Source organism: Aptenodytes forsteri, unplaced genomic scaffold (genome assembly GCF_000699145.1).
Source record: "Aptenodytes forsteri isolate BGI_AS27 unplaced genomic scaffold, ASM69914v1 Scaffold27, whole genome shotgun sequence".
Taxonomy (NCBI): domain Eukaryota; kingdom Metazoa; phylum Chordata; class Aves; order Sphenisciformes; family Spheniscidae; genus Aptenodytes; species Aptenodytes forsteri.
Window position 1 is genome coordinate 1,743,113 of NW_008794407.1, and position 21,127 is coordinate 1,764,239.

The 21,127-nt window shown below is 42.5% G+C and overlaps 1 protein-coding gene across 1 annotated transcript in view; it reads right to left on the reverse strand.

Moving 5' to 3' along the window:
* ANKH (ANKH inorganic pyrophosphate transport regulator) overlaps positions 1 to 21,127 on the reverse strand; it is a 47,859-nt gene that overhangs the window by 11,736 nt on the left and 14,996 nt on the right. The window contains exons 4-8 of the mRNA XM_009288088.1: positions 20,132 to 20,215; positions 17,433 to 17,603; positions 16,693 to 16,827; positions 13,544 to 13,636; positions 9,652 to 9,747 (exon numbers count right to left, since the gene is read on the reverse strand). Of these exons, the coding sequence (XP_009286363.1) occupies positions 9,652 to 9,747; positions 13,544 to 13,636; positions 16,693 to 16,827; positions 17,433 to 17,603; positions 20,132 to 20,215 (579 nt within the window). The remainder of the gene's footprint in view (positions 1 to 9,651; positions 9,748 to 13,543; positions 13,637 to 16,692; positions 16,828 to 17,432; positions 17,604 to 20,131; positions 20,216 to 21,127) is intronic.

Below are 21,127 nucleotides of genomic sequence, written 5' to 3' on the forward strand. Positions count from 1 at the left end.
GTTAAACCATGACACCTTTAAAGGCTCAGAGTTATTTTTTGTTAGTTTTTTTTTTTTTAAGCACACCGCTATAAACAATCATAAAGTTCTTCGGAAGCTGCAGAGGAATTGCTGGGCATGGTACAACAGCAGAGGCCAGCATCACTGGCTTGCTATGGAAGCTTGCTGCATACCACAGCCTGGCCTGCACCAGAATGGACCTGCAGAATTCTCTGCTACCTTTGCTGTAAATCATGTCAGAGAGTGGTGTTTGCACAGCCACCCTAGTTTTGGCAGTTTTGAGGAGTTTTTGATATACAGCTTTTAAGACAAAAAAAAAAAAAAAATTTTTTTTGATCAGCCCAAATGGAGGCACTGAAGGTTCCCACAGTCTGACGCTCTGTTGGGATATCACGATGATGTGCTCATGTGTCCTGTAATTCTGAAGCGGGTCGAAAGCGGGTCCTTTTCTTGTGTGGGAAATGTACGGTTTTCAAGACCAGACTGGCCAAAGCCCCAGGGAACCTGCCCTGACCTCACAGCTGACCCTGCTCTGAGCCAGAGGTTGGACCTGATGAACTCCTGAGGCCCTTCCAACCTGAACAATCCTGTGATCCTATGAAGCAAAAAGCCCTGGATCTGTGTGCAGTTAAAATGTCAGACCGCAGTCGTATTTGAAAGCAGTTTATCATAATGCTGATGACTTCAATCACAAGGACATTCTCAAGCGCACGCAAGTCAGTATAGATTTCTCTGAACTTTGTGTTCTGTGAAGGGTGGTGTAAAGCTGAAAACAGCTGTCATAAAATTTGTCAAGCAGCAGAGGGAGCAAAAGAAACCAGAGCCTGCCTGCGGGAAAACTCCTTAACTTCACATCTTCTGAAATGATTGGTTTCTACTGATCTAAGCCTCCCCACACCTCCCCCAGCTTTCCTTATAGTTCAGAGTGACGGAGCAAAACATTCTTCAGAAATAAAGCTAGGTCCAGCAGCTGCACAATACACTGACTCTCTGACAGCATTAACATGATGCCACATCTGCTTTCTCACCAACTGCTGCTGAAAATACTTAGGTGGTATTTTTCAGGCTGGGTTGGGTCACTAAATTCTGTAAGAAATATAGTCGTTTTATCTCCCCATTGAATTATGCTGCTTTGTTTTTTACAGAAAGCAGGATATGTACTGAGTACAGCCTCACTTTAAAAAAGCTTGAATAAACCAAAGCTGGCAGATTCCTAGGCTCTCTGCAAAAACTGTTGACTTCACAACTTAGCCATTTTCTTCTGTCCTGAGTTTTCTGCAGCCCTTGCTGCTTCCTATTGCAATTACGGAGTTCAAGCAGAAACATGCTGCAGTGACAATTTTTGACCCTTCCTCTTCTGCTTCCTCCAGCCACTCAAGCAGAATAGGCCCTTTGTGTGAAACCTGAACAATCATGAAAGAGACATCAGTCTCCACCTCACTGGAGCAAACAGAAATCCTTTGTTTTGGGACAAAGGCTCAGTGCGATACCGCGGATGGGACAAGGCCCTCGTGAGGATTTTATAAAGTCAGCCTCTGGTGGTCCAGCATCTTCCTGAGCAGGCAGGAATACTTCCACTCGTGTCTGAAATAATTTTTACTGAAGCGGGAACTAAACGTGACTTTGAAAAGGTAAAAAGCTTCTCGAGTGATTGTCTGCCAATATGTCATTTTCCAATTGTTATTTTTGTGCCAGCAGCTTGAAGATAAAAAAAGTTTGGGAGTTCAGAGACGGGCAAAATCAAAGCAGTGAAGACAAACTCATCCACTGGATGGGTGGTATTATTCTAAAAGCTGTCCTTGGCATCCGTATAATGTATGACAGTAAAGTATAAAGAATGTGGATTTAGTCTGAAAAGCGAATGCTGTTTTTTTTTAAATGTGACTATCCTAGATAGGACTTGTGAAATCTCCTTGATACAATGAGGCTGTAATGAAGCCATTGATGAAATAAGATTGGGGAGTGTGGGGGAAACCTGTCCTTTTTTTATTTCCTTTCTTTGTATTCTCATGACAGATAATGACACTGAACTCAGTCACCCAGGGAATTCCAGATACTGGCACTGTTGGCAGCTGGGGTTGCATCCTCTGAGAGGGACCTGTTCCTTGTCGCGACATTTATTCCTGTGGATTTTACTGCCTCTCAGTCCTATTATCCCATGACTCTAATAAAACCCAGTTGTAACCTTTGATAATAAAGCAATGCAGAGATTTAAAATAAAGACAGCCAATAAAAGGAAAAAATGAATGAACCTTGAACACAAATCCAGTGGCCTCTGCAATGGCTTAACCTTTTGGCTGCTTTTTGACCTGTGACACCGAATGTCACAGGTATATACAGTGGCAGCAAAACATAAGTCCTATGCACGTTTCCCTTCATTCATCTTTAAACTTGGGAGGAAAAACTACATGGAAGGGTAAATTATGCTATACAGTACTTCAGTTCTGAAGAAAATGCAGTGTGTACTGTTTCTTAAAGCCAATTGCTAGCCACGCCTAAGCTCTTCTTTGTTATAAAAAGGAATTCCTGAAAGCAAACAACAAATACGAGGAATGGAGGGATACACTGCAGTAGCTACGCTGAGTCTGAAGCTCTTCAGCACTACACAAGGGGAATTAATTATTCTAACAAGCAGAAAAGGAGATATTCAGGGAAAATCTCCTGTTGAAGAGAGCTGTAAGCATGACCTTGGACAGGGGAGGATGAACTACTGCTTTAATTTGGATGAACTGGACAATGTACTATAAAGTATGATTGCTTCAAATTTGGTGGAAGGGGAATGAGAATAGGCAGTATTAATCTACAATTTGATATTGTGTGATGCATTGAAAAAATTCAATTATTATTCAAACTCTGAAGTTCCATAGTCAGACTTAACTTCCTTAAAAAACAAACAAAAAAACCACACAAAAATCATATAACCTTGGTCAGCTTTAGAAAACAACAAAGGCTTGCCCTAGTTAATGTAGTAACACAAGCCACTTTAAGAAAGTTGGCTCCTGAATAATCTTCCACTTATAAATTCTAATGCAGTGGCTGGTCACTGATGTGCTGGAACTACAACACTGCAAAACTCTAGCTCATGTCCCTGGCCGTGTTTGTTAAAGCACCTCAAAAACTGAAAAGCGTTATTGCCATCAGAAGTCATGCTACCTTTTTGATTCAGAATTCAAATTTTTCATTTCTACAGAGTAACTTAGCCTGTGCAATGTTATAGTTTGAGCACATGAACACTAATAAACTCACAGATTTCACTGTTTACATGAAAGAAATCATCATGATGAATCCTGTTTTCCATGGTGTGGCTAAGCTGTTTCCTCCAGCAAGGTAGAAATGCTACAGTAGCCAAATCCTCAAGATAGAAGAGATTAATGAGGTTTGTAACTAGGTGTCATACTGCATTCCCCTTTTGCAGCAAAGATGTAGAGTAGCTGAAAGGCCAAGGAAGTTAATGTACGGCTTCTCCTTTTCAGACCCTGATGCTATTCCCTCGACCACGAGTCACAAATGCATGAAAAAATGAGGCTTTGTTAATGTCAGTCCATTTGTAACTACTTGTTCAGCTGCCGGGCTCTCCTGCACCGTCACTGCACAAAGACTACGACTTTGGCTCTCTCTTTAGAGAGAGAAATACTCTCATATTTCAACACCCCCCCATCCCGCCCCCTTTCCCAATTCCCAGCTTGGCCCTGGTGGGCCATCTTCTGAATGTCTGCTATCAGCCATCTATATGGGAGTTGAGATGGGCAAGTGGGAAGGTTTCAGCATTGCATGCAGGTTAGGCGTAAAGCACAGAGAGGAACGCCTAAATTAAGGACCTCAGAAATCACCACTTTGTCCTGAAAATGCTTTCTTCAGCTTGTGAACTAAAAAGCAGCATTAGCAGCCTGGGTCGTATATAGCTATCAAAGCTGTAAGAGCTGTAATAACCTGGTGATTTTCTCAGGTAGCAACCCTCTCTCAATACACAGAGAACTGTGGCATCAGTCACAAGGAAATAGAAACAGTATCCCTTGCTTTTTCTTGTTCCCCTTTCCAGCATCTGAATCACTTGAAACCATGGGGATGAGGCAGCAGATACTTGGATGAAGGAGGTCTTTTAAGTGCGAGTGAAGGAGGAATAATGGAGTAAAAGCCCTGATGATAGTCTCTTGCATTGGTCAGAATTTGCAAATCACTGTGCTCCACCCCAGGTTGATCTTTACCAAACTTAATCAAGTGCGTACATGGAAACCTTCTCACTCTGTTTGCCAAAATGCAAGAATTTGGGGCATAAATTCTAATATTCCTATATTTCCTTGGTAGCTGACAGTCTAATACTGATTTCACAGTAGTAGTGGTAACTGACCTTACTTTCTTTAGGAAAGGGGAAAAAAATAACTACATTTTTGTGAAAGTATGTTCACATATACTGCTTGCGGCAAATTCTATTTTAAAATACTTCTTCGCACACCCTCTGGCTACAGTGAAGCTGCCTGAGGCATCTAAAAATTAAAGCTAATCTCCTGTCAGGTCCTGAATGCAATTTACTGTCAGCCTTGAAATAAGACCCTTCAAGTGTTTGGTCTCCAAAGATGGAAACAAAGCGAAGCGCACAATACTTCTGTAGGTACTGCAACTCATTAAGTGCATTCACAGTGGCTAACACGCAGCAAGAGATGCCTACTGCATGGAAGTGCCATGCAGTTATAGCACGCTATGGACACTCCTGCCTTCAAAAGGTTTCATCAGTGAAACAGGAACATGTTCCTTGGCGTTTCTCAATATGCAAGTCTAATTCATATTATCCTGAATGCAAGCTAAGGATGCCTAGTAGGACAGCAGTCAGTCTTGCTGCGGGGATACAAAGAATTCTTTAATTTCTGTCCTTTACCAACAATTGCTTTATGTCTCATTGTTTAGCAGGACAGCGTAGCTGAAAACATGAAATACATCAGTGTCTTACGTACGCAAGAGCTTTACTTGGATACTTTGTCATGTGGAAAATGAACTTACAGGTAAATGCAGAAAGTGATATGAAATGGCATATTAAACTAGAGATTGAAAATTTGAGATCAAATGGGTCTACTGAAAACTGGATAGTCTTTGGTGACGCTCATGGGAAAAATCAGCTGCAGAACCGATGGCTGGAAAATAAAAAGATTTGCTGAGTTCAGCTGGAAATTAAACAACCATTGAGTAAAACATGTTTAGTAGGTGCATAGCATCAGAGTGGGAATACGTCAATAAACCAATGCTATTTCAATAATATACTGAGTTGGTATGAATATTCTGTCTTCAGTCATGTGGGCTCCAATTTTATCTGCCAGTGCCTGCATTTCACTGGCTGGTGAAGCCTTGTTGATCAACAGGACAGGAGAGTCGGCAGATGGTATCCACTTGGCACTTGGCAGTTCCTAGTTTGGCATAACCAAATCCAAAGCAGAGCGCAAAAGCTTAGGCATCTGGAGTTGCCTTTTAAACAGACGAGGCTTCTCAGCCTGAGTGAAACACAGCTGCTTCTCTTCCACAGTGACTGGCTCTAGCTCTTACAGAATTAAGTAGCAAGCAGCAACTACTGAGTCCTGTATTCTGTACTTTAATTCTTTCATACAGGGAATTTTCCATGCTACACTGGCTTCCTTGTTCTTGATCAGGGTTTTCTTCTTATCTCCTAGGTGCTTGATGATTAATTATAAACGATAACCAAGCAGATGAAGACTGGAGATTAGGCAAATGATGGGATGGCTTGCAGTAAACTGTCATCAAATGGGACAGAGACTTTCCTCCTGAAAGAGGCTGGAACGGAATTATCCCACCACAGCGACCCAGCAAAAGAAACCCTGTGACTCTGGAGCCCTCTCTGCTGTTTTAAGACTGTGATGGGATCCCTCTATTGAATCTTGCAAGATCAGTTAAAAAGCCTACGGTCCTCAGCAGTCTGTCCCACTTTTCTGCCCACGGTTGGGGGGAAATAAGAGATCAACAGGCGAACACGTTAAATGCTGCAGCTTCAAACTTCTGATTGTTATAATATAATATAAAAACCTCCGCTATAATTATATGTAACTACACTCTGCATATGATTATATACTTATCAGATACATATTTATAATTACATACACTACACGTTAATATATAAGATGAATGTAACTGCCAACTGATGGTAGCTTATGCTGCTGTGCTGCAAGATCCAAGTACTGAAGAGCTGACACAATGCCTGTGTGCTGCTCTTCCCTAAGGGGCTGATAGCTTCCAGTAAATGAAAGAAACAGACAGTTGCCAATAGTTACTCCTTAAGCTACAGATGCTCATCAGCAGGAGCCCTTAGAAATCAGTATGTGTTTTTTCCCCTATCAAAAGAATAAGTTCAGATATGAATCCAAATATTACATTCTATTTACAAAAAAAGTAATATTTTATCATAGACTATAAAAAATGGCCTAATATATAATATGGAAAGTAATATTGTAAGTATTAGAAACATTTTAAAGCTATCATTAGACTCCTCAATTATGGACAAACCTGACTGTAAAGCAGGTGACATTTTGACATGTATTGACACACACGTATTCAACTCTCGGGCCCAGACATACAAGCCAGTAAACTGACCAGCTGTTTGCTTCTAAGTACATTAAATTTAAACTTTCACTGAGATTTAAATCTAATGCAGGTTACCTGGCATTTGAATTTGGTTACCACAACACAACTGATGCATATCAATTTTTTCAGCCTAAGTGCCTGAGCCTTCACTTTAGTGAGAAGTGGAAAAAGCTGGAAAGAGCTTTGAGCTGTTTCTAATAGAACACGTTAAAACTGAGGAATACTGTGCAGCTCTCCTGCTGTACATTAACTTGGTGACAGACAGATGAACGTGGCGCGGTGTGCACAGCATGTCAGCCTTGGCACCTTGAGCCTGTCTTACTGGCAAGGGAAAACCTGTTGTAATACATAGAGCACTCAAGAATATGAAGATACACCTGGCCACGTGTCTTGCTGACACTTTAGTTAACAGGAACCATGCAGCTAACAGGAGCTAGTGTTTGGAAATGTATCCCTAAAGCACTGTGGTCTGTCCCAGCTGAGGCTGCTTGAAGACGAAGCTGAACTGAATAATATAGTTCACTAACTACTGCTGTAAGAACTGATTGCTCCTTCCCTGGTATAAACAAACAAGTAAGTACAGACTATTCTGGGTCATTTTTAGTGACAGTGAGCTAGGAATCTTTCTCAGTGGTCTCTGAGAAATCGCTTTCTCTGATCAGCGTCTTGTATGCTCCTCAAGCAGTGATCTTGCTTCAGCTACATAGAGCTGTCCATGCTTTTACTCCAATGGCAGCGATTTAAATGAGGGTGCTCGCAGCTCTCATTAAGACCTCACTTGCCTTCCAAGCTGACTGAGACATGAACAGATGCCACCACTCCCAGTCTGCTCGGAGAGTTGAATGTCCCACTTTCCCTAGTGCTGCTTGCACAATCGATGGCCTGCTTTCAACTCAGGGCACGCAGCTTCACTGACTTGCACAGGGTTTGCACACAGACGTGTGCGTGAGGGCACAGCTGTGACCGCCACGTGGAGTGGGCAGCAGCAGGTGCAGCGAAGCAGCTTGTGCCCTCCCAAAGGAGCCCTCTAAGCCACATGAAAAGAGAGTTCAATCTTAAATCTAGGAAATGAATAGACAAAAGCGATGCCACATTGGTTCATGCAACCCTGTCTTTGATAGTGGCCAGTTGTAGCTGTTTAGGGAAAAAACATAGGAAACAAAGAGCAGAAGCTAATTTGTTAGCTAATTCAGCTACTGATGGATTGAGTTGCTTCATTTTCAACTATGAAATAAGACAGAGAGTACCGTATCCCACTTTCTCAGATTGGGACAGGGGATGGGGATGGTTACAAATACTGCAGGCTCGTGTACTATAATGTTTTCTTTGATGTAAACTAGTTTCCCTTCATGTATAGGCCATGTGTGACTCAGTCAAAAGGCTCTACACTAAAAAGAAGGGGAGAGAGAAATTATGTCAGCCCTCCATTACTCAAAATTAAATTTGTGAATGTGGGGAGAAGAGAGTTACAAAGCAGCCAGCTACCCCGTGGAAGGTACGCAACACTGGGTTGCCCCAAGAAAACCTGCTTGGGGTATCAACAGATTCAATTTTAAGACTCTGAGCATCATATCCTAAAACAATTGCAGCATTTCCCACTTACTCTTCTAGTGTGAGGAAGGACTTTGAGAAACTTATTTTCCAGGTTCCCCTTGGCTTTTGTCCTGCTAGTGCAGGTACTGAGGAGAGGAGCTGTCATGTCCCTGAGGGCACTGCCATCCCTGACCTTCCCTGCCCAGGCCTCGGGGCTCCCCCCACCCTGCCCACAGCCCAGGACCCCATGTCAGACCCCCAGGGCCGTCAGCCCCTGCCCCAGCGACGCCACAGCAGAGCGGGTCTACAGTTCCCCACAGCCCTGCCCTGCCACGGGCCCCCCGCGCCGGGCCCAACACCGAGCCAGGCCCACCTGTGGGTCCACGTCCCGGCCCGGCCTCGGCCCGGCCCCAGAGAGATGCCCAGTGCCCGGGGCTGCCCCAGTGCCTCTCGGCTGCCCTGCTCCTGGCTGGGAGTGGGACGGGCCCTGGCTGACAGGCCCTGCCATGACTGACCCTGGCAGTCCTGGCACCTGGTGGTGCCCTGACAGGAGCCAGCCCAGGGCTCCTTAGGACACCATGCACGGATCACAAATCTGCTAATGACTGTCACAGACAGAGGTATGGTTGCTAGTGCAAGTCCACCCCAAGTGGGAAGAGGGTGGCTTGACCAGCTCCAAGCAGTAATGTAAATCCATCCTATGTAGAAACAGGAGTTGCATTTACTCTGGTCATCTGCTCCATTATTTGCTATGATCACCACCACCTGCGTGAGTTTTCTTCCACAGCTGCCTGTTTGTTGCTAAAAAGACTTGTGCAGAAATAGTTTTCTTGGGGAAGATGCACTGTACGTATGTGTGCAAGCTGGTTGTTTTGAAATGCTGCAGGCTCAGCAAAATTTCTCCCTGAATGTCAGCCCCTTGCAATGCTTCCCAGCAGAGACAAGGCTTTAGATCCTTTTGTCAGTGTCAGCACTGTCTCCGAGATTGCCCTTTTTAGTTCATTTTGAGAGTAAACAAAACCAACTTGCATGAAAGTACCCCCGGCATGGAAGACCAGTGCCATGTGAGGTGGCAGTAAACAGCTACTGCAGTTTCGATACCTGCTGCCTTTCCCACCGTTCACAGTAAATGATGCCCGGGGACAGGCTGCCATCCCACTGCACGTGAGACAAATGCGTTTTTTCATTTTCCTGACGTGCTGGTTATCAGAAGTTTTGTTCATTAAAAAAAAGAGAAAAAAGAAAAGCAGATCTCTGATATCTCTTTGCATGTGGAGGCTGACTTGAAATGAAAAGTAGTGAGAAGAATTAAATAAAATAACTCTAGCCCATAAGATATCTAGCCTGAGTTAATGATAGCTGATTTTCTTAGTACTCCAGTACTACGATCACACTCTCTCCTCCAGATAAAAGCAACAGGACTTCATAAGAAAAGACAACTCACCTTTCTTGAACTGCTAGTGCTTTTAGCATTAGGTAGAGGAGATAATTTTCTGGTTGAGATGAAAGCCAGAGAGTTGAACAAAGGTTTCTTACCGTTAAGGACAATGCCATGCAAACAAAAGTGAACTTCTTGATATGTGTTGCTGTGACGGTGCTGTTGGTGTTCACCAATTTATTGCTGGGATTATTCTAGGGTGAGAGAAAGAGATAACGAGCATTAGCTTGGCTCCAGACCAGCGGGAGGCTGAAAGCACCAGGGTCATGTGTTGGACCTGACTGTCTGTGCGCGTGCATGTCTGTCTTTGCCTGTTTGCTTTTTAACCTAGAGCTTTCTGAGTACTTTGTACCACCGCAGAATATTTTCCACTTAAACTGACAGCAACTGCTGCTATGGTCACTGAGGGCTGAGTAATTTCCCTACTTTTCTAAGGAATAAGTCCTATTTAACAAATGCAGCTTTGAAAAAGGGTGGTAGCTCTTTCTAAGGAAACTCCATGTGATTTTTACCTTAAAGTTTGTACCATGTTTTCACTTCCATTCCTTTTTACCACAGAGTGGTACCGAATCCATACACCAATGCAAGCACCCTTACTGATCCAATGAGACAAGTAGGTAATATAAACAAAGCTCCTGGAACTGCTGGCTCCATTAATGCAGTTTAATGAACAGAACATAATTAGGACTATTAGATGTTCCACCTTGAACATGGGCTCGGTACTCACACGGCAGCGAAGTTTTATTTAAAACAACAAAAGCCCTCTTCCAAATGTCTAATATAGCAAATGAAGCTGAAGATTTAAAAGCGCCCCCAGGGAACACATAAAAACAAACTAAATGGTCTGTGAAAGGAGAGGATGGGATATCAAAAGCAGGGCACCATTAGGAGCCCTGTAGCAACAGGCTGTTGGGTCATCTACTGCATTTACCCTGGGGCTGTTTGAGATACACAAGTATGTGCCCACACTGATAAAACCTGTACCATGAGATGTAGTACAACATTTATTCAACCTTGATGTAACTCAGGTAGAACAGCAGTATCTGTCACACGGTCAGCCTCCTTTACTGGAGTTACTCGTAAGAGAAATAGGAACCTATGCAAACACATCTTGGAAGTGGACAAACTGAATGTGAGCTCTGTGAAGGGTACACCATTTCACACACATTCAAGTAGTTGATGGAATTTTGCAATTTAAAGCTTTTGTGGTGATCAGTGCAGTGACAGCACCTGGACAGCCCCATGCTCCTGCCTAAATACCTGCTTGGAAGTTTGGGTGCATGAAGATGCACGTAGGCAACCCAGACCCTAAAGCAGGAAGCTACTCCCACATCTGCCCTTTTTGGGAACAGGTTATGAAAACTCTCTGTAAACATTTTTTTCACGCATCTATTCTTATTTCTTGTGTTTCTGAAGAAATATTTTGTTACTGTTAGCTTTTATATATGTGAGGACAGGCCTTGCTTACATCTCTCACCAGTGTTTAAACGAACTCTGCTGCATGGCTCACCTTTCTAACAAGGCTAAAATATCAGAGATAAAGGAAAGCACACCCATATCCAGCCATCCAAAGGGCTGCAAAGAAAAAGGGCTCTCGTTCATTCCTACCTCGCTGCTGCTAACTCTGCCCTTGCTCTACTCGGCCCTTTGCTCTAACTCTTCACCACATACTCTTTATTCCTCTCTCTTGCACATTGTTTAGTTCTTGGATCAAAACACTATTCCCATCTATTAACCAGATAAACAGCGTTCACAAGTCCTCCCACAGTCAGTGTTGTTGCTCTGAATCAGACGGCACAGTCCATTAAGAGTAACGGCATTATCACCATTTAAAACAGCAAACAGAGCACAGAACTAGGATATGCCTGTTTTCTTTCAGAAAATCAGTAGTAACCCTTAACCTGAGTGTAACTGCTAGGCCATGAGGTTGCTCTGGACACAGTCTCATAAAAGACTGAAGCAGGACCCTGCATCTCTCTTACAAACGTGAACAGAGGTAACGATTTCCCAGTGAATACAAGAATCTGACTTCTCCAGTAGAGCCACTGAAGGGCGGCATACTATCTGGATTCCAAATCCCATCAGTCAGTTAAGGCAATGCAGTGTGCTTCTGACGGCCATCAGCATTGCCAGCTTTCTGAGTAACTGACAAAAGAAAATGGGAGTTTGCATGCATGCAAACTGTTTCAGCATCTGAAAATCACAATGGAGGCTTTACAGAGTCTGGAAATAAAAAGTGCTTCTATCCGCACTCTTCTGAGAAAGCCTTAGCTTAAGGAAACAAAGCTTTTGAAAGGCACGGTGACACACAAATGACGTGACCGAGGGTAAAGCAATTCTCACAGCAATCTAAAAAAAACCCACTGTGGGTTTCTGGTTTGGTATTTATTGTCTGAAAGGTACAGTGGAGGCATTTGCACACATGGTTGCCAGGATGAGAAACCCTTTATACTGCTGCTACCTCACTTATCACATTTTATGTCAAATTGCTCTTAAAACATGCAACTAAAATCCCCATTATATACTTTTTCAGCAATTAGATAAACTGTACCTATCTGTGCCTTACCCTAGCTTTTTCTTCCTCACAGTTGTTCCACAAGAGCTCTATGAGAAGCCTTTCAACTGAAATAAACAAACAGACAAATCATGGTCTAATCCTGTCACCACTAAAGTTGTCAGCACATCTTCCACCAGCTATATCAGACCTGAATTTAGGAGTCTTAATTACTGTTAATTTTGATTGGCAATAGTGCATTTGATTGTGGCTCGTAACACATGAGCTTAGCAGCCCCTGTGTTTCCTGTCCCAAACCATTTTTATCTTGCAGTTTATTGGTTTTGCATCTGCAGTTCCTTTTCAGCAGCGTGACCTCTGAGAAAGCCTGCATGTCGTGTTTTATCTGACAGGTCAATTTAGCTGTACATAGGCTAAGGTTGGGAAGTTATGACTGATTTGACTTTTCTTTGTTTTGTTTTTAAATTCTCCTTGGAAATATGGTGGATCATATCAAACAGGGCTTGCTTCAGTTAAGTATATCCCTGAGCAAGCAAACATTTTTTTCATCGGTATTTGGAACCAGAAAGTTCAGTTACTAATTGGTAAATAAAGGGAAGGAGAGGATCTGGCATTTGAATTACAGTGTCACAGGACACGACTGTTCTTCGCACAACGTATGGGCTAGTGAGTACCAGTTCTAAAACAGAGCAAAAAAAGAGCCTAAACAAAATTAATTTTGGTTATATATTTACTCTGTGCTCAGTTCCAGGAGCAGTCCTTGCATTCTTATGTAACTATATGATTTGCCAACAAAAATCTTCGTAGTCTTGGTCAGCTAAGTCAGTACTACTAAAATAATGTATGCTATCTGCGTTACTGTCAGTCTATGAAACAACCTTTGATAAATATTAACATAAATGAACCCAAACCCATTTGAGAGACACCGCAGAATCTGGAGCAGAGATGTGAGCTTGCTTACTCACTGATGGACACTTTGTGAGAAACCACTTCATTAGCTAAAAGTAGCTACATCATAGTGAGTAAGTGAAGACTTTTTTTAATCCTTAAAAATACAGCACCTATCTATTCAAAAGGTAGCTTAATACCTTGTAACACAGAGCTAAGGTTAAAATCATAAATCAGGCAACAGCTTGAAGGCACCAAAAGCCAATTCATTTTAACTAGGATTTTAAGAAAACCTTATCAGTGGGACAAGGAACAATAGGCATCAAAAGCAAAAGTAAAGAGAAGCAAGACAATAGATGGCCATGAATACAGCCCTATTTAAACTTTGGCTGGTTTATTTTTTAAAGAATCTGTTACACTTGATTATGGAGCCATGAACTAACTTTCTTCATATTTGTTTGGCAGAAATTCCTCTGACATCACTGAAGCCACCCCTAAATTAAAATACTGTAACAGAGAGAAAGAGGAAGACCACGCATGTGAAACCACACGAAAGGTATTTATTACACCCCTAACATGGGCACTCACCTTATCAAAAGCAGGGTATACTGCTCTGATCTCTGTCAGCCAGCCATACGGCATGTGTCCCACAGGATACGTAGCTGTCAGAATTGCCACCGCCTATGAAAAGAGACAGGGAAACATGAACTTCAAATCTTTGAACAGAACAGTTAAACTAACACAGGGTGCCATTTCCCACCAATATCACCACACTGACCTTGACACAGTGAGAAACCAGGCAGGTAACTGGAAGCTCTTTGTTTCAGGAAGACTGTCAGAGTGGCCATCATTTTGCCCAGCATTTTAAGTTTACAAAATCTTTTATGCCATGAAGCTACATTATTCAGCTTTGTTGTTTCACCAGCACTCTGATACTTTGGGATAATAGTTAACTTGAGCTGGTGTGTGACCCTCAGCCAGCCGAATACCTCTCTCAAACGTTGCTCCTAAGTTATTTTACCTACAGATACCTGAGTAGCAGAATGCCTTACAGCTCACAGTAGCTTTGGATCATATTTCATAATTTTAATTGATATACATTTTACTTGGTTATTCGTAAGTAAAACAGTTTTAAGTAAGACAGACAGACTACAAAACAGTAGGTAACGGTGGCTGACTGACTTTTGACATCAGACTGACTGCTCTGCGGCAGGAGGCACTTACGAGACAAAAAAACCCCCTCTCCCCACTTTGGTGCTCATCAACTAAAACCAGACAAAAATAATTCCAGATGACCGTTTTTATCATGAGAAACAACTCGCTGCCTGCAATTTAAAACTAGGCCCTCTTGCACTTTCACAACCACAGCCCAAGAGGTACATCAAAGACATACACCCCCCCTACATATTAATGTATGAAAGATTTTGCTGATGTTTCTGATTTCTGAAGAAAAAGTCCAAATACATGTACTTCATGTCTTTCATGTAGGAAGGGTGTTTAGGGAGCTCTTCCTGCAGCTGCTTGGAAATCTACTGTCACCCCAAATTTTCTAGTCCTCAGAGCCGAAGTGTGCATCTGTTCTGAGAACTGCCTGACTCTCTTAATTCCAGAAATCAAAGTGTTTGACTGCCTTTTGTCTGCAGGTTCAGATTTGTTACAATCCGCCTAAATTCAGATTCATTTTACATCTGGCAGTGGTAGCGTTAAGAAAGACTTTTTTTAACTCCTGCTGTCTCTGTTTCACTCCTAAACTGTCGACGTACATTTTCTTGGTTATCTGAGCCCATTTTCCCATTATAAATGTAATTGCTGTCCTTGCTTGGTTAAAAGATCTATACAAACACAGGACCACATAGCAAGCTAATTTGTTCCCTGTGCTGTTTAAAAAGAGGGGGGGAAAGTAGTGATATCCACAGAGAGGAAGAGAGTGGGATAGATTCTTCCCTGCTAATAATAGCTTTAATAATGCTTCATGTACCTTGAAAAAGTAACTGGTTCAAATAAAACAAATTGGAATTTTAAGACAGTACCCTTTTTAATTGCAAACACCCCCTCATTATTGTATTTTCAGCAGAATTTCCATCCGTATGAAACCTAACTAGGTTAAATCAAATAAGGAATATGAAAGATATTTTGCTTATTTTCATGATGAAGTCCAAAAAGACTGCAAAGACACAGTAACTGTTAAAGAAAACAGTATTTCACTACCACATTTTGTATGCTAGATTCCACTTGGATTATATTATTGACATTTTTAGCAGTGATTTTTCTTCCAGTATTTTTCCTCAATTGGTGGAATCCCAAAATAAGGGCATGAAAGCTTTCCTAAATGTCTAGAACCTGTATTTGACAGGTGAAAAAGTCCCCCATCAAAGCCAACACCAAAAAAGGTACCCCAATCACCGTAACTGTGCTGGCAGTCCAAACAAGCAACGGGAGTTGGCCAACGCCAGTGGACTTGCTGTCCTCATGAACGTGCTACAGCCTAGCCCTTCACAGGCCTGCCCACACTGGCAGTTGCTGATATTATTCAACAGGGGACCTATAAAACTCCTGTGTATACTGATGCTCTAGACACTGATGTTATCTGTGTTGCCAGCACCTCCCTTTTCAGAGGCAATTATTTCAGAAATCAGAGGAAGTTGAAATGTGACCATTACCGTTAGTGTAAAAAGGCCAGCAAACCACCAGCTATGACATGTATTTGGAGTCATCCTAATAGCAACAAAAAGCAATTGGCTAGCCATGAAATGTGATGCATCTAAAATCAAGTCACCAAGAAATGCAAAACTGATCTCTGCTAACCCGCTCTGGCTCCCCTTGTACTGACCGCTATTAATGCATAGACTGATCCCCGATTTACACATGTAAAAGCGTTACGTTTCCTAAATTCTCTGTCCACAGCTGTTTATTTGCAGTCACTGGCAACTCCTGAGCGAGTGAAATACACAGTATCACGTATGACAAATTAGCAGTGCTGAGAGAACGTTTGTTAGGCATCAGCTGTTTGAATTTTCCTTTCCATTTAGTATCTTACAGCTTTGTTCTTCCTATTCAGAAAACATGGGAGATGTGCTAATGACTACGTGGATCTAGACATCCTCCCACCGAAACCGGCAGCAAAGGTCCCCCAGACTCCTTAAGAGAACAGGTCAACTCATGGGGTGAGCATTGGTGAAGGCTCTGCATTACAATCAGAAGTCCAGCTCCCATCAGCTGTAGGAGACTACTGGAGTAATCTGAAACTCCTCAGGAGAAACAGGGTGCATTTCACATCCCAGCCAGGAGATAGATTTTTTTTTATGTGCTTCCTTATACCTCTACCCTATTCTGTGTGATGCACTGACCGCTAACAGTAGTTTCACATCAGTTTGCACAGCCATAAATATACATGATAGGAAACAGTGGAACATGGGACTACTGACGACTGTCCTAAAATCTCTGGGACCTGAATGCTCCAGAGCATATGTACCTCTACGTAGAGCATGAAAACCTGGGACACAGGAACTGTTCAGTGAAAAAATTCTACTGGTCTTGTTGAGGGTGAGGTTCCACTACGCCTGGCAGAAACGCTCATGGTAAGAGTCCAAGCAGTCTTCTTTTCAAGGATAAAGAGAACACTGAACAGAAATGTACTTAAGACAGTTTTTTCTTGTCAGCATGGCTGAGAAGAGAAACGCAGAGGTAACTCCGTGTAAATAATCGTTTGCAGTAATGGAGAGCACTGACTTTCTTACCTCTGTGGCTGCAGAACTGCCACCTAGGTCCCGGGAGACAAAAAGGTTGACAATGGGCCTACTTATTCGCTGAGTTGCCAAAATTAATGCCAAAGGCCACCAGAAACTCAGCATCTTCCTTATTGTAGCCTCTCCCTGCAACACATAGGAAAAAATTAAAAAAGGAAGTGGGTTTGGAAAAAAACATGCAGAACTGAACCAAAAGCACAGAGAAAGGATTTTTGCTTTTCCCACCCATTGTCAGTTTGGTACATGCATTTCAATAGTTCTCAATATGAAGAGCCTAAAATATTTTCACTCATGTCAGTAACACTGATTCAGAAGAAGCTGTGTCATGGATTTCAATAAATAACGCATAAGGTATCTATCTGCATAATTTGTTCTGGCTACCAGACAAAGATATCTGAAAACCAATATGACATTGGAAGAAAAAGAGGAATTTTGAGATCTTTTCCCTGTGAAATAAGGTGTCCACTTAGTTCATGCTGTGCTGTCTTACAGCTCAGTACAGAGCTCAGTACAGAGGTGCTCAGTAGACAGCACATCCATACCACGGGAAGCATTGCCTCATGTGCACTGCTGCTGGAATAGTTTCTACCACACCTCTTTAAGTGAAAATGTTTTTTCCTGCAGGACGGAGAGAGGAGGCCCTTCATGCACAGTGGTTTAATACAGTATTATAACACAAAAAGCAAGTTTAAAATATTGGATTTGAAAAAGCGCAAAGTATTAAGACATACCCCCATTTCAGGCCCACTTCTGTCAGGAATGACATCATGTATGTTCCTATAGTATCCGAGGCATAACGTGGTACATCGGACAAGCGCTCCCATGTATAAGGACAAGATTGGGATCAAGAGAGGCTCCCTGCACTCCAAATGACTGTGAAGCAAAATGGCTACAAAAACAACCTGCACGGCAAACAAATAAATTATTAGTAATCTGTCCGTGTGTTTCTTTAGGGCCAACATATCTCCTGTCTGACTCCAAGCTAGTCCATCTGAACCAACAACCATGTGTGACTACAGTATCTATCTGACTTCGAGCTTGTGGCATTTGAAACGTTACTCAGGATCCCCGCCCTGTATTCGGTCATACAAATGAGAAGAACAAGAGTTAACATCATACAGAAACTCTATTAAACAGTACTTGAAGGTATGGGCAGGCGTCAGACTAGGAGCCATAAATAGGAGAAGGTTAGCATGAAAGTCTGGCAAGGTCTGGCAGCAAGCATGCGGCTGACTGTCAGTCTTCGCAGGAGAATGTGCTATTCTGATATACACTGAGGCTGGAGACACGCTTTTAGGGTCAGCTTCTAAGCCCTACTTTTTTTTTTTTGTGGGGAGGGAGGGCAGTGGCAATTAAAAAGCCAGATGTTTTAATGTATTCACTTCAGCATTTAGAAGCAGGAAGTCTTATGTCATCCTAATTTTCTACTTTTTTGAGTGAAATTTCAGTATTTCATCATTCTCTCTTCAGCTATCTGAGTGCCACAATGATGTAAATGAAATGGAAACTTTTGGGCTAATGAACAGCTCATAACTCAGTCTCGTAAGATTAAATGCTCAATCCAGAAAATGCAAAGGAATTGATTAATATATTATTCTCTTCGTTAAGTATAGAGCTGATGGCGTGCCTGTTAAATTCCAAATGTCTCTGGATGGGGGGCACAACTGGAAAGCCAACCGTGTTTGGTGCTGCGAACAGCAGAATCAAGGACAACCCTGCTGGGACATGCTGGCATTCAAGTGAGTTACAAGAAATACAAAACACATTGTTCAGTGGCAGGTTCTCTCCTTCATTGCTAAAGCTCAAGAAATACTTAAGAAAAATCACACTGTGCAGATGTTTATTAGGCAGGCCACACCGTTAATGAGGGTTTGCAAAACTGCTCTTTTGAACCCTACAAAAGAATTGTTTTTCAGTAAACAGAAGCAAAGTCAGTCACAAAAAGTGTGTATGTGAAGCTACCCAAGGAGAATTAGCTACTGCCTGCGCACCTATTGCTTGTGTAGGGAGCAGATGTAGGTGTAGAGAGTTCTGGGGTATGGAGAGTCACAACTTTCTGTCTTCTGGATTTGCTCTTGCTCGGTACAGTATTTTGTTGAGAGAAGATGACAGGTGTCTTATTCTTCACAACCCTGGCACCCCACTCGTCAACCATTGTGGAAAGGGCATGTGTACCATGGCCAAAATAAGAATTTGTTTCCGTATTTAGCTGTGTATGACCTCACATGCATCTAGGGTCAGCAAACTTTGTAGGTCACATCAGAACAAGAGCAGATCCTGAGGGTTAAGGTCATTTACAGTAACTGGTATTATCTTCAGGGATTTAGTGCAGTACTGTAGAGGGGCAGACCTGCCAAACATAGAATAGCAGCTGACTGAATGGTTCAACCTGGTTTATGGTTTGCTCGTATTTAGTGGGAGGAAAATGCTATGTAAAATTGAACTAAGTGCTGTTGACTTTGTATTTCCTTTGATGTTGCACTGTTATTATCCTCTTTCTTACCCAGTCATTACACCATTCAGCTGGTAATGGGGCAGTATGGCAACTGGTTTACAGGTGCTGGGACTCTCCATTTCGTAATATTTTCATATATGCTTTAAAAAGAGGGCTGTTTATTGGTTCTCAAATGCTACAACACTGGCCATCAGCAATGTGTATGAATGTTGTTTTTTAAGTGTGTCTAATACAAAGCAACAGGATAGTTAACACCTCCCTCACAAATTAAAGTTCAAACAACGTTTGATCTTCTCTGCATCACCCAGGGGCTGTCACCACAGATCCCTTCTGCTGCAGTTCTGAGCCTTCACCTTTTGGACCAGTAACAAGAACAGTGCCATACTGGCACTCAGAAGATGGCTTACACTACTGTATTTCACTGGATTAGACAGCATGTGCAAAACTGACAGGTGAACTGGAGAAACAAGCCTTCACTTCCCCACCTACAAGCCCCACTCAGGATTCCAGTGCAACTGTGTGAAGCGTGGGGGAGAATGCACAGGGGGGAGAAAGGTCTCTTTCAAAGCACTCCGTCAGCCTCAGGATTGGTAGCAGCCATCGGTCTCTTTGCTTGACTTTTCTTTTTCCCAGATGTACACATGTATATGTAACTTGTTTCTCAGCCATTCTGAAACAGGGTTGTGGAGGTGCTGGAAGACATGGTCCTAGACCAAACAATCCTGGTTCCCTTCTCCTGACATTGGTTTGGGACTGACTTGGTCCAGTCAAGTGAGACCAGCCTAAACCACAACTGTCAGCAAACAGCCTCCACACGACGGGGAAACAGCCAGAGAACAGCACACAAGATTACTTCCTCTGTTGTGTTGTTCATGGTAGAGAGAGAAGGCAGTCTCTGTGCAAGAGAGTTCCTGCTTAGGAAAGCATCTAGTTGGTAACACAACGGAAACAGTGACTGCTAAGAGGAGCCATTACCTGAGCTATGACATCTGAGATGGAGGCACATCCCACCAGGAAACTGTACTTGTGTTTCAGCAGAATCCCAGCATGGGTCCATGCCTGAAAAAAGGCAGAGAAGAGTTTGGGAAGTGATTATGATATTTGTGAATGATTTCAGGTCCCAGAATGCTGTTTTCTGGTTGTTACATTGTACACAAACAACTTATAAAACTTTTTTCCACCAGCAGTACCTGGTGTGAACCTGGGCAAATATTAAGCCAGTAACACAGAGAAAGCACTGCTGCATTCAGTTCCTTATTGCCAGGGCTGACAGGGAGAATGAGAATTAATTTTATAGACTGTATAGAAATTTCTGAGCAGATCTAATATGAAACTGCCCCTTCTTCATAAAACAGATGCTGCACAGGATGGATTATCATACTAAATAATCCGAGGGAAAAAATGTTTATTCTCATTCACCAGCTGGATGCACCTCTGAAGTGTAATATTCATTGGCCCACTGATTTATACCGAGTCCTGTCTGGAAAAGAAAACTTAATGATCCAACTTCTTTTTATTGTCAGCTACTGATTCAAGCAGACAAAGTGGTAGAGAAAGTGGTGGAGGCATGCCATGAGAAGATTATCCTTTACCAGTTTTACACAGAAGTAGAGGCATCAAAGAGAGCTGCTATATTTTTATGTTGTGCAGGCCACAAGCAGTAAGCCTGGTGATCTGGGAAGCAGCAGTCCACTCCGTGTGTGGCTCTCTTGCCCAAGCATTTGAGATATACTGGACTTAGCTGTGCTTGCAAAAACTGATGGTAAGAAATACCTTTTCAACAAATTTGCTTTGAGAAAATATTGAGCTTATTCCTTGGGAGCTCTGCAAGCGATCTGGGAATGCATGGCAAATCCAACTCTTTCACTACAAATTGGAATGAGAGGACACACACAGACAACCGGTGCAGCTCATCACAAGATGACCAGTGCCTTCCAGCATGCACATACAGTAACTCTAACAAGGCAGCTG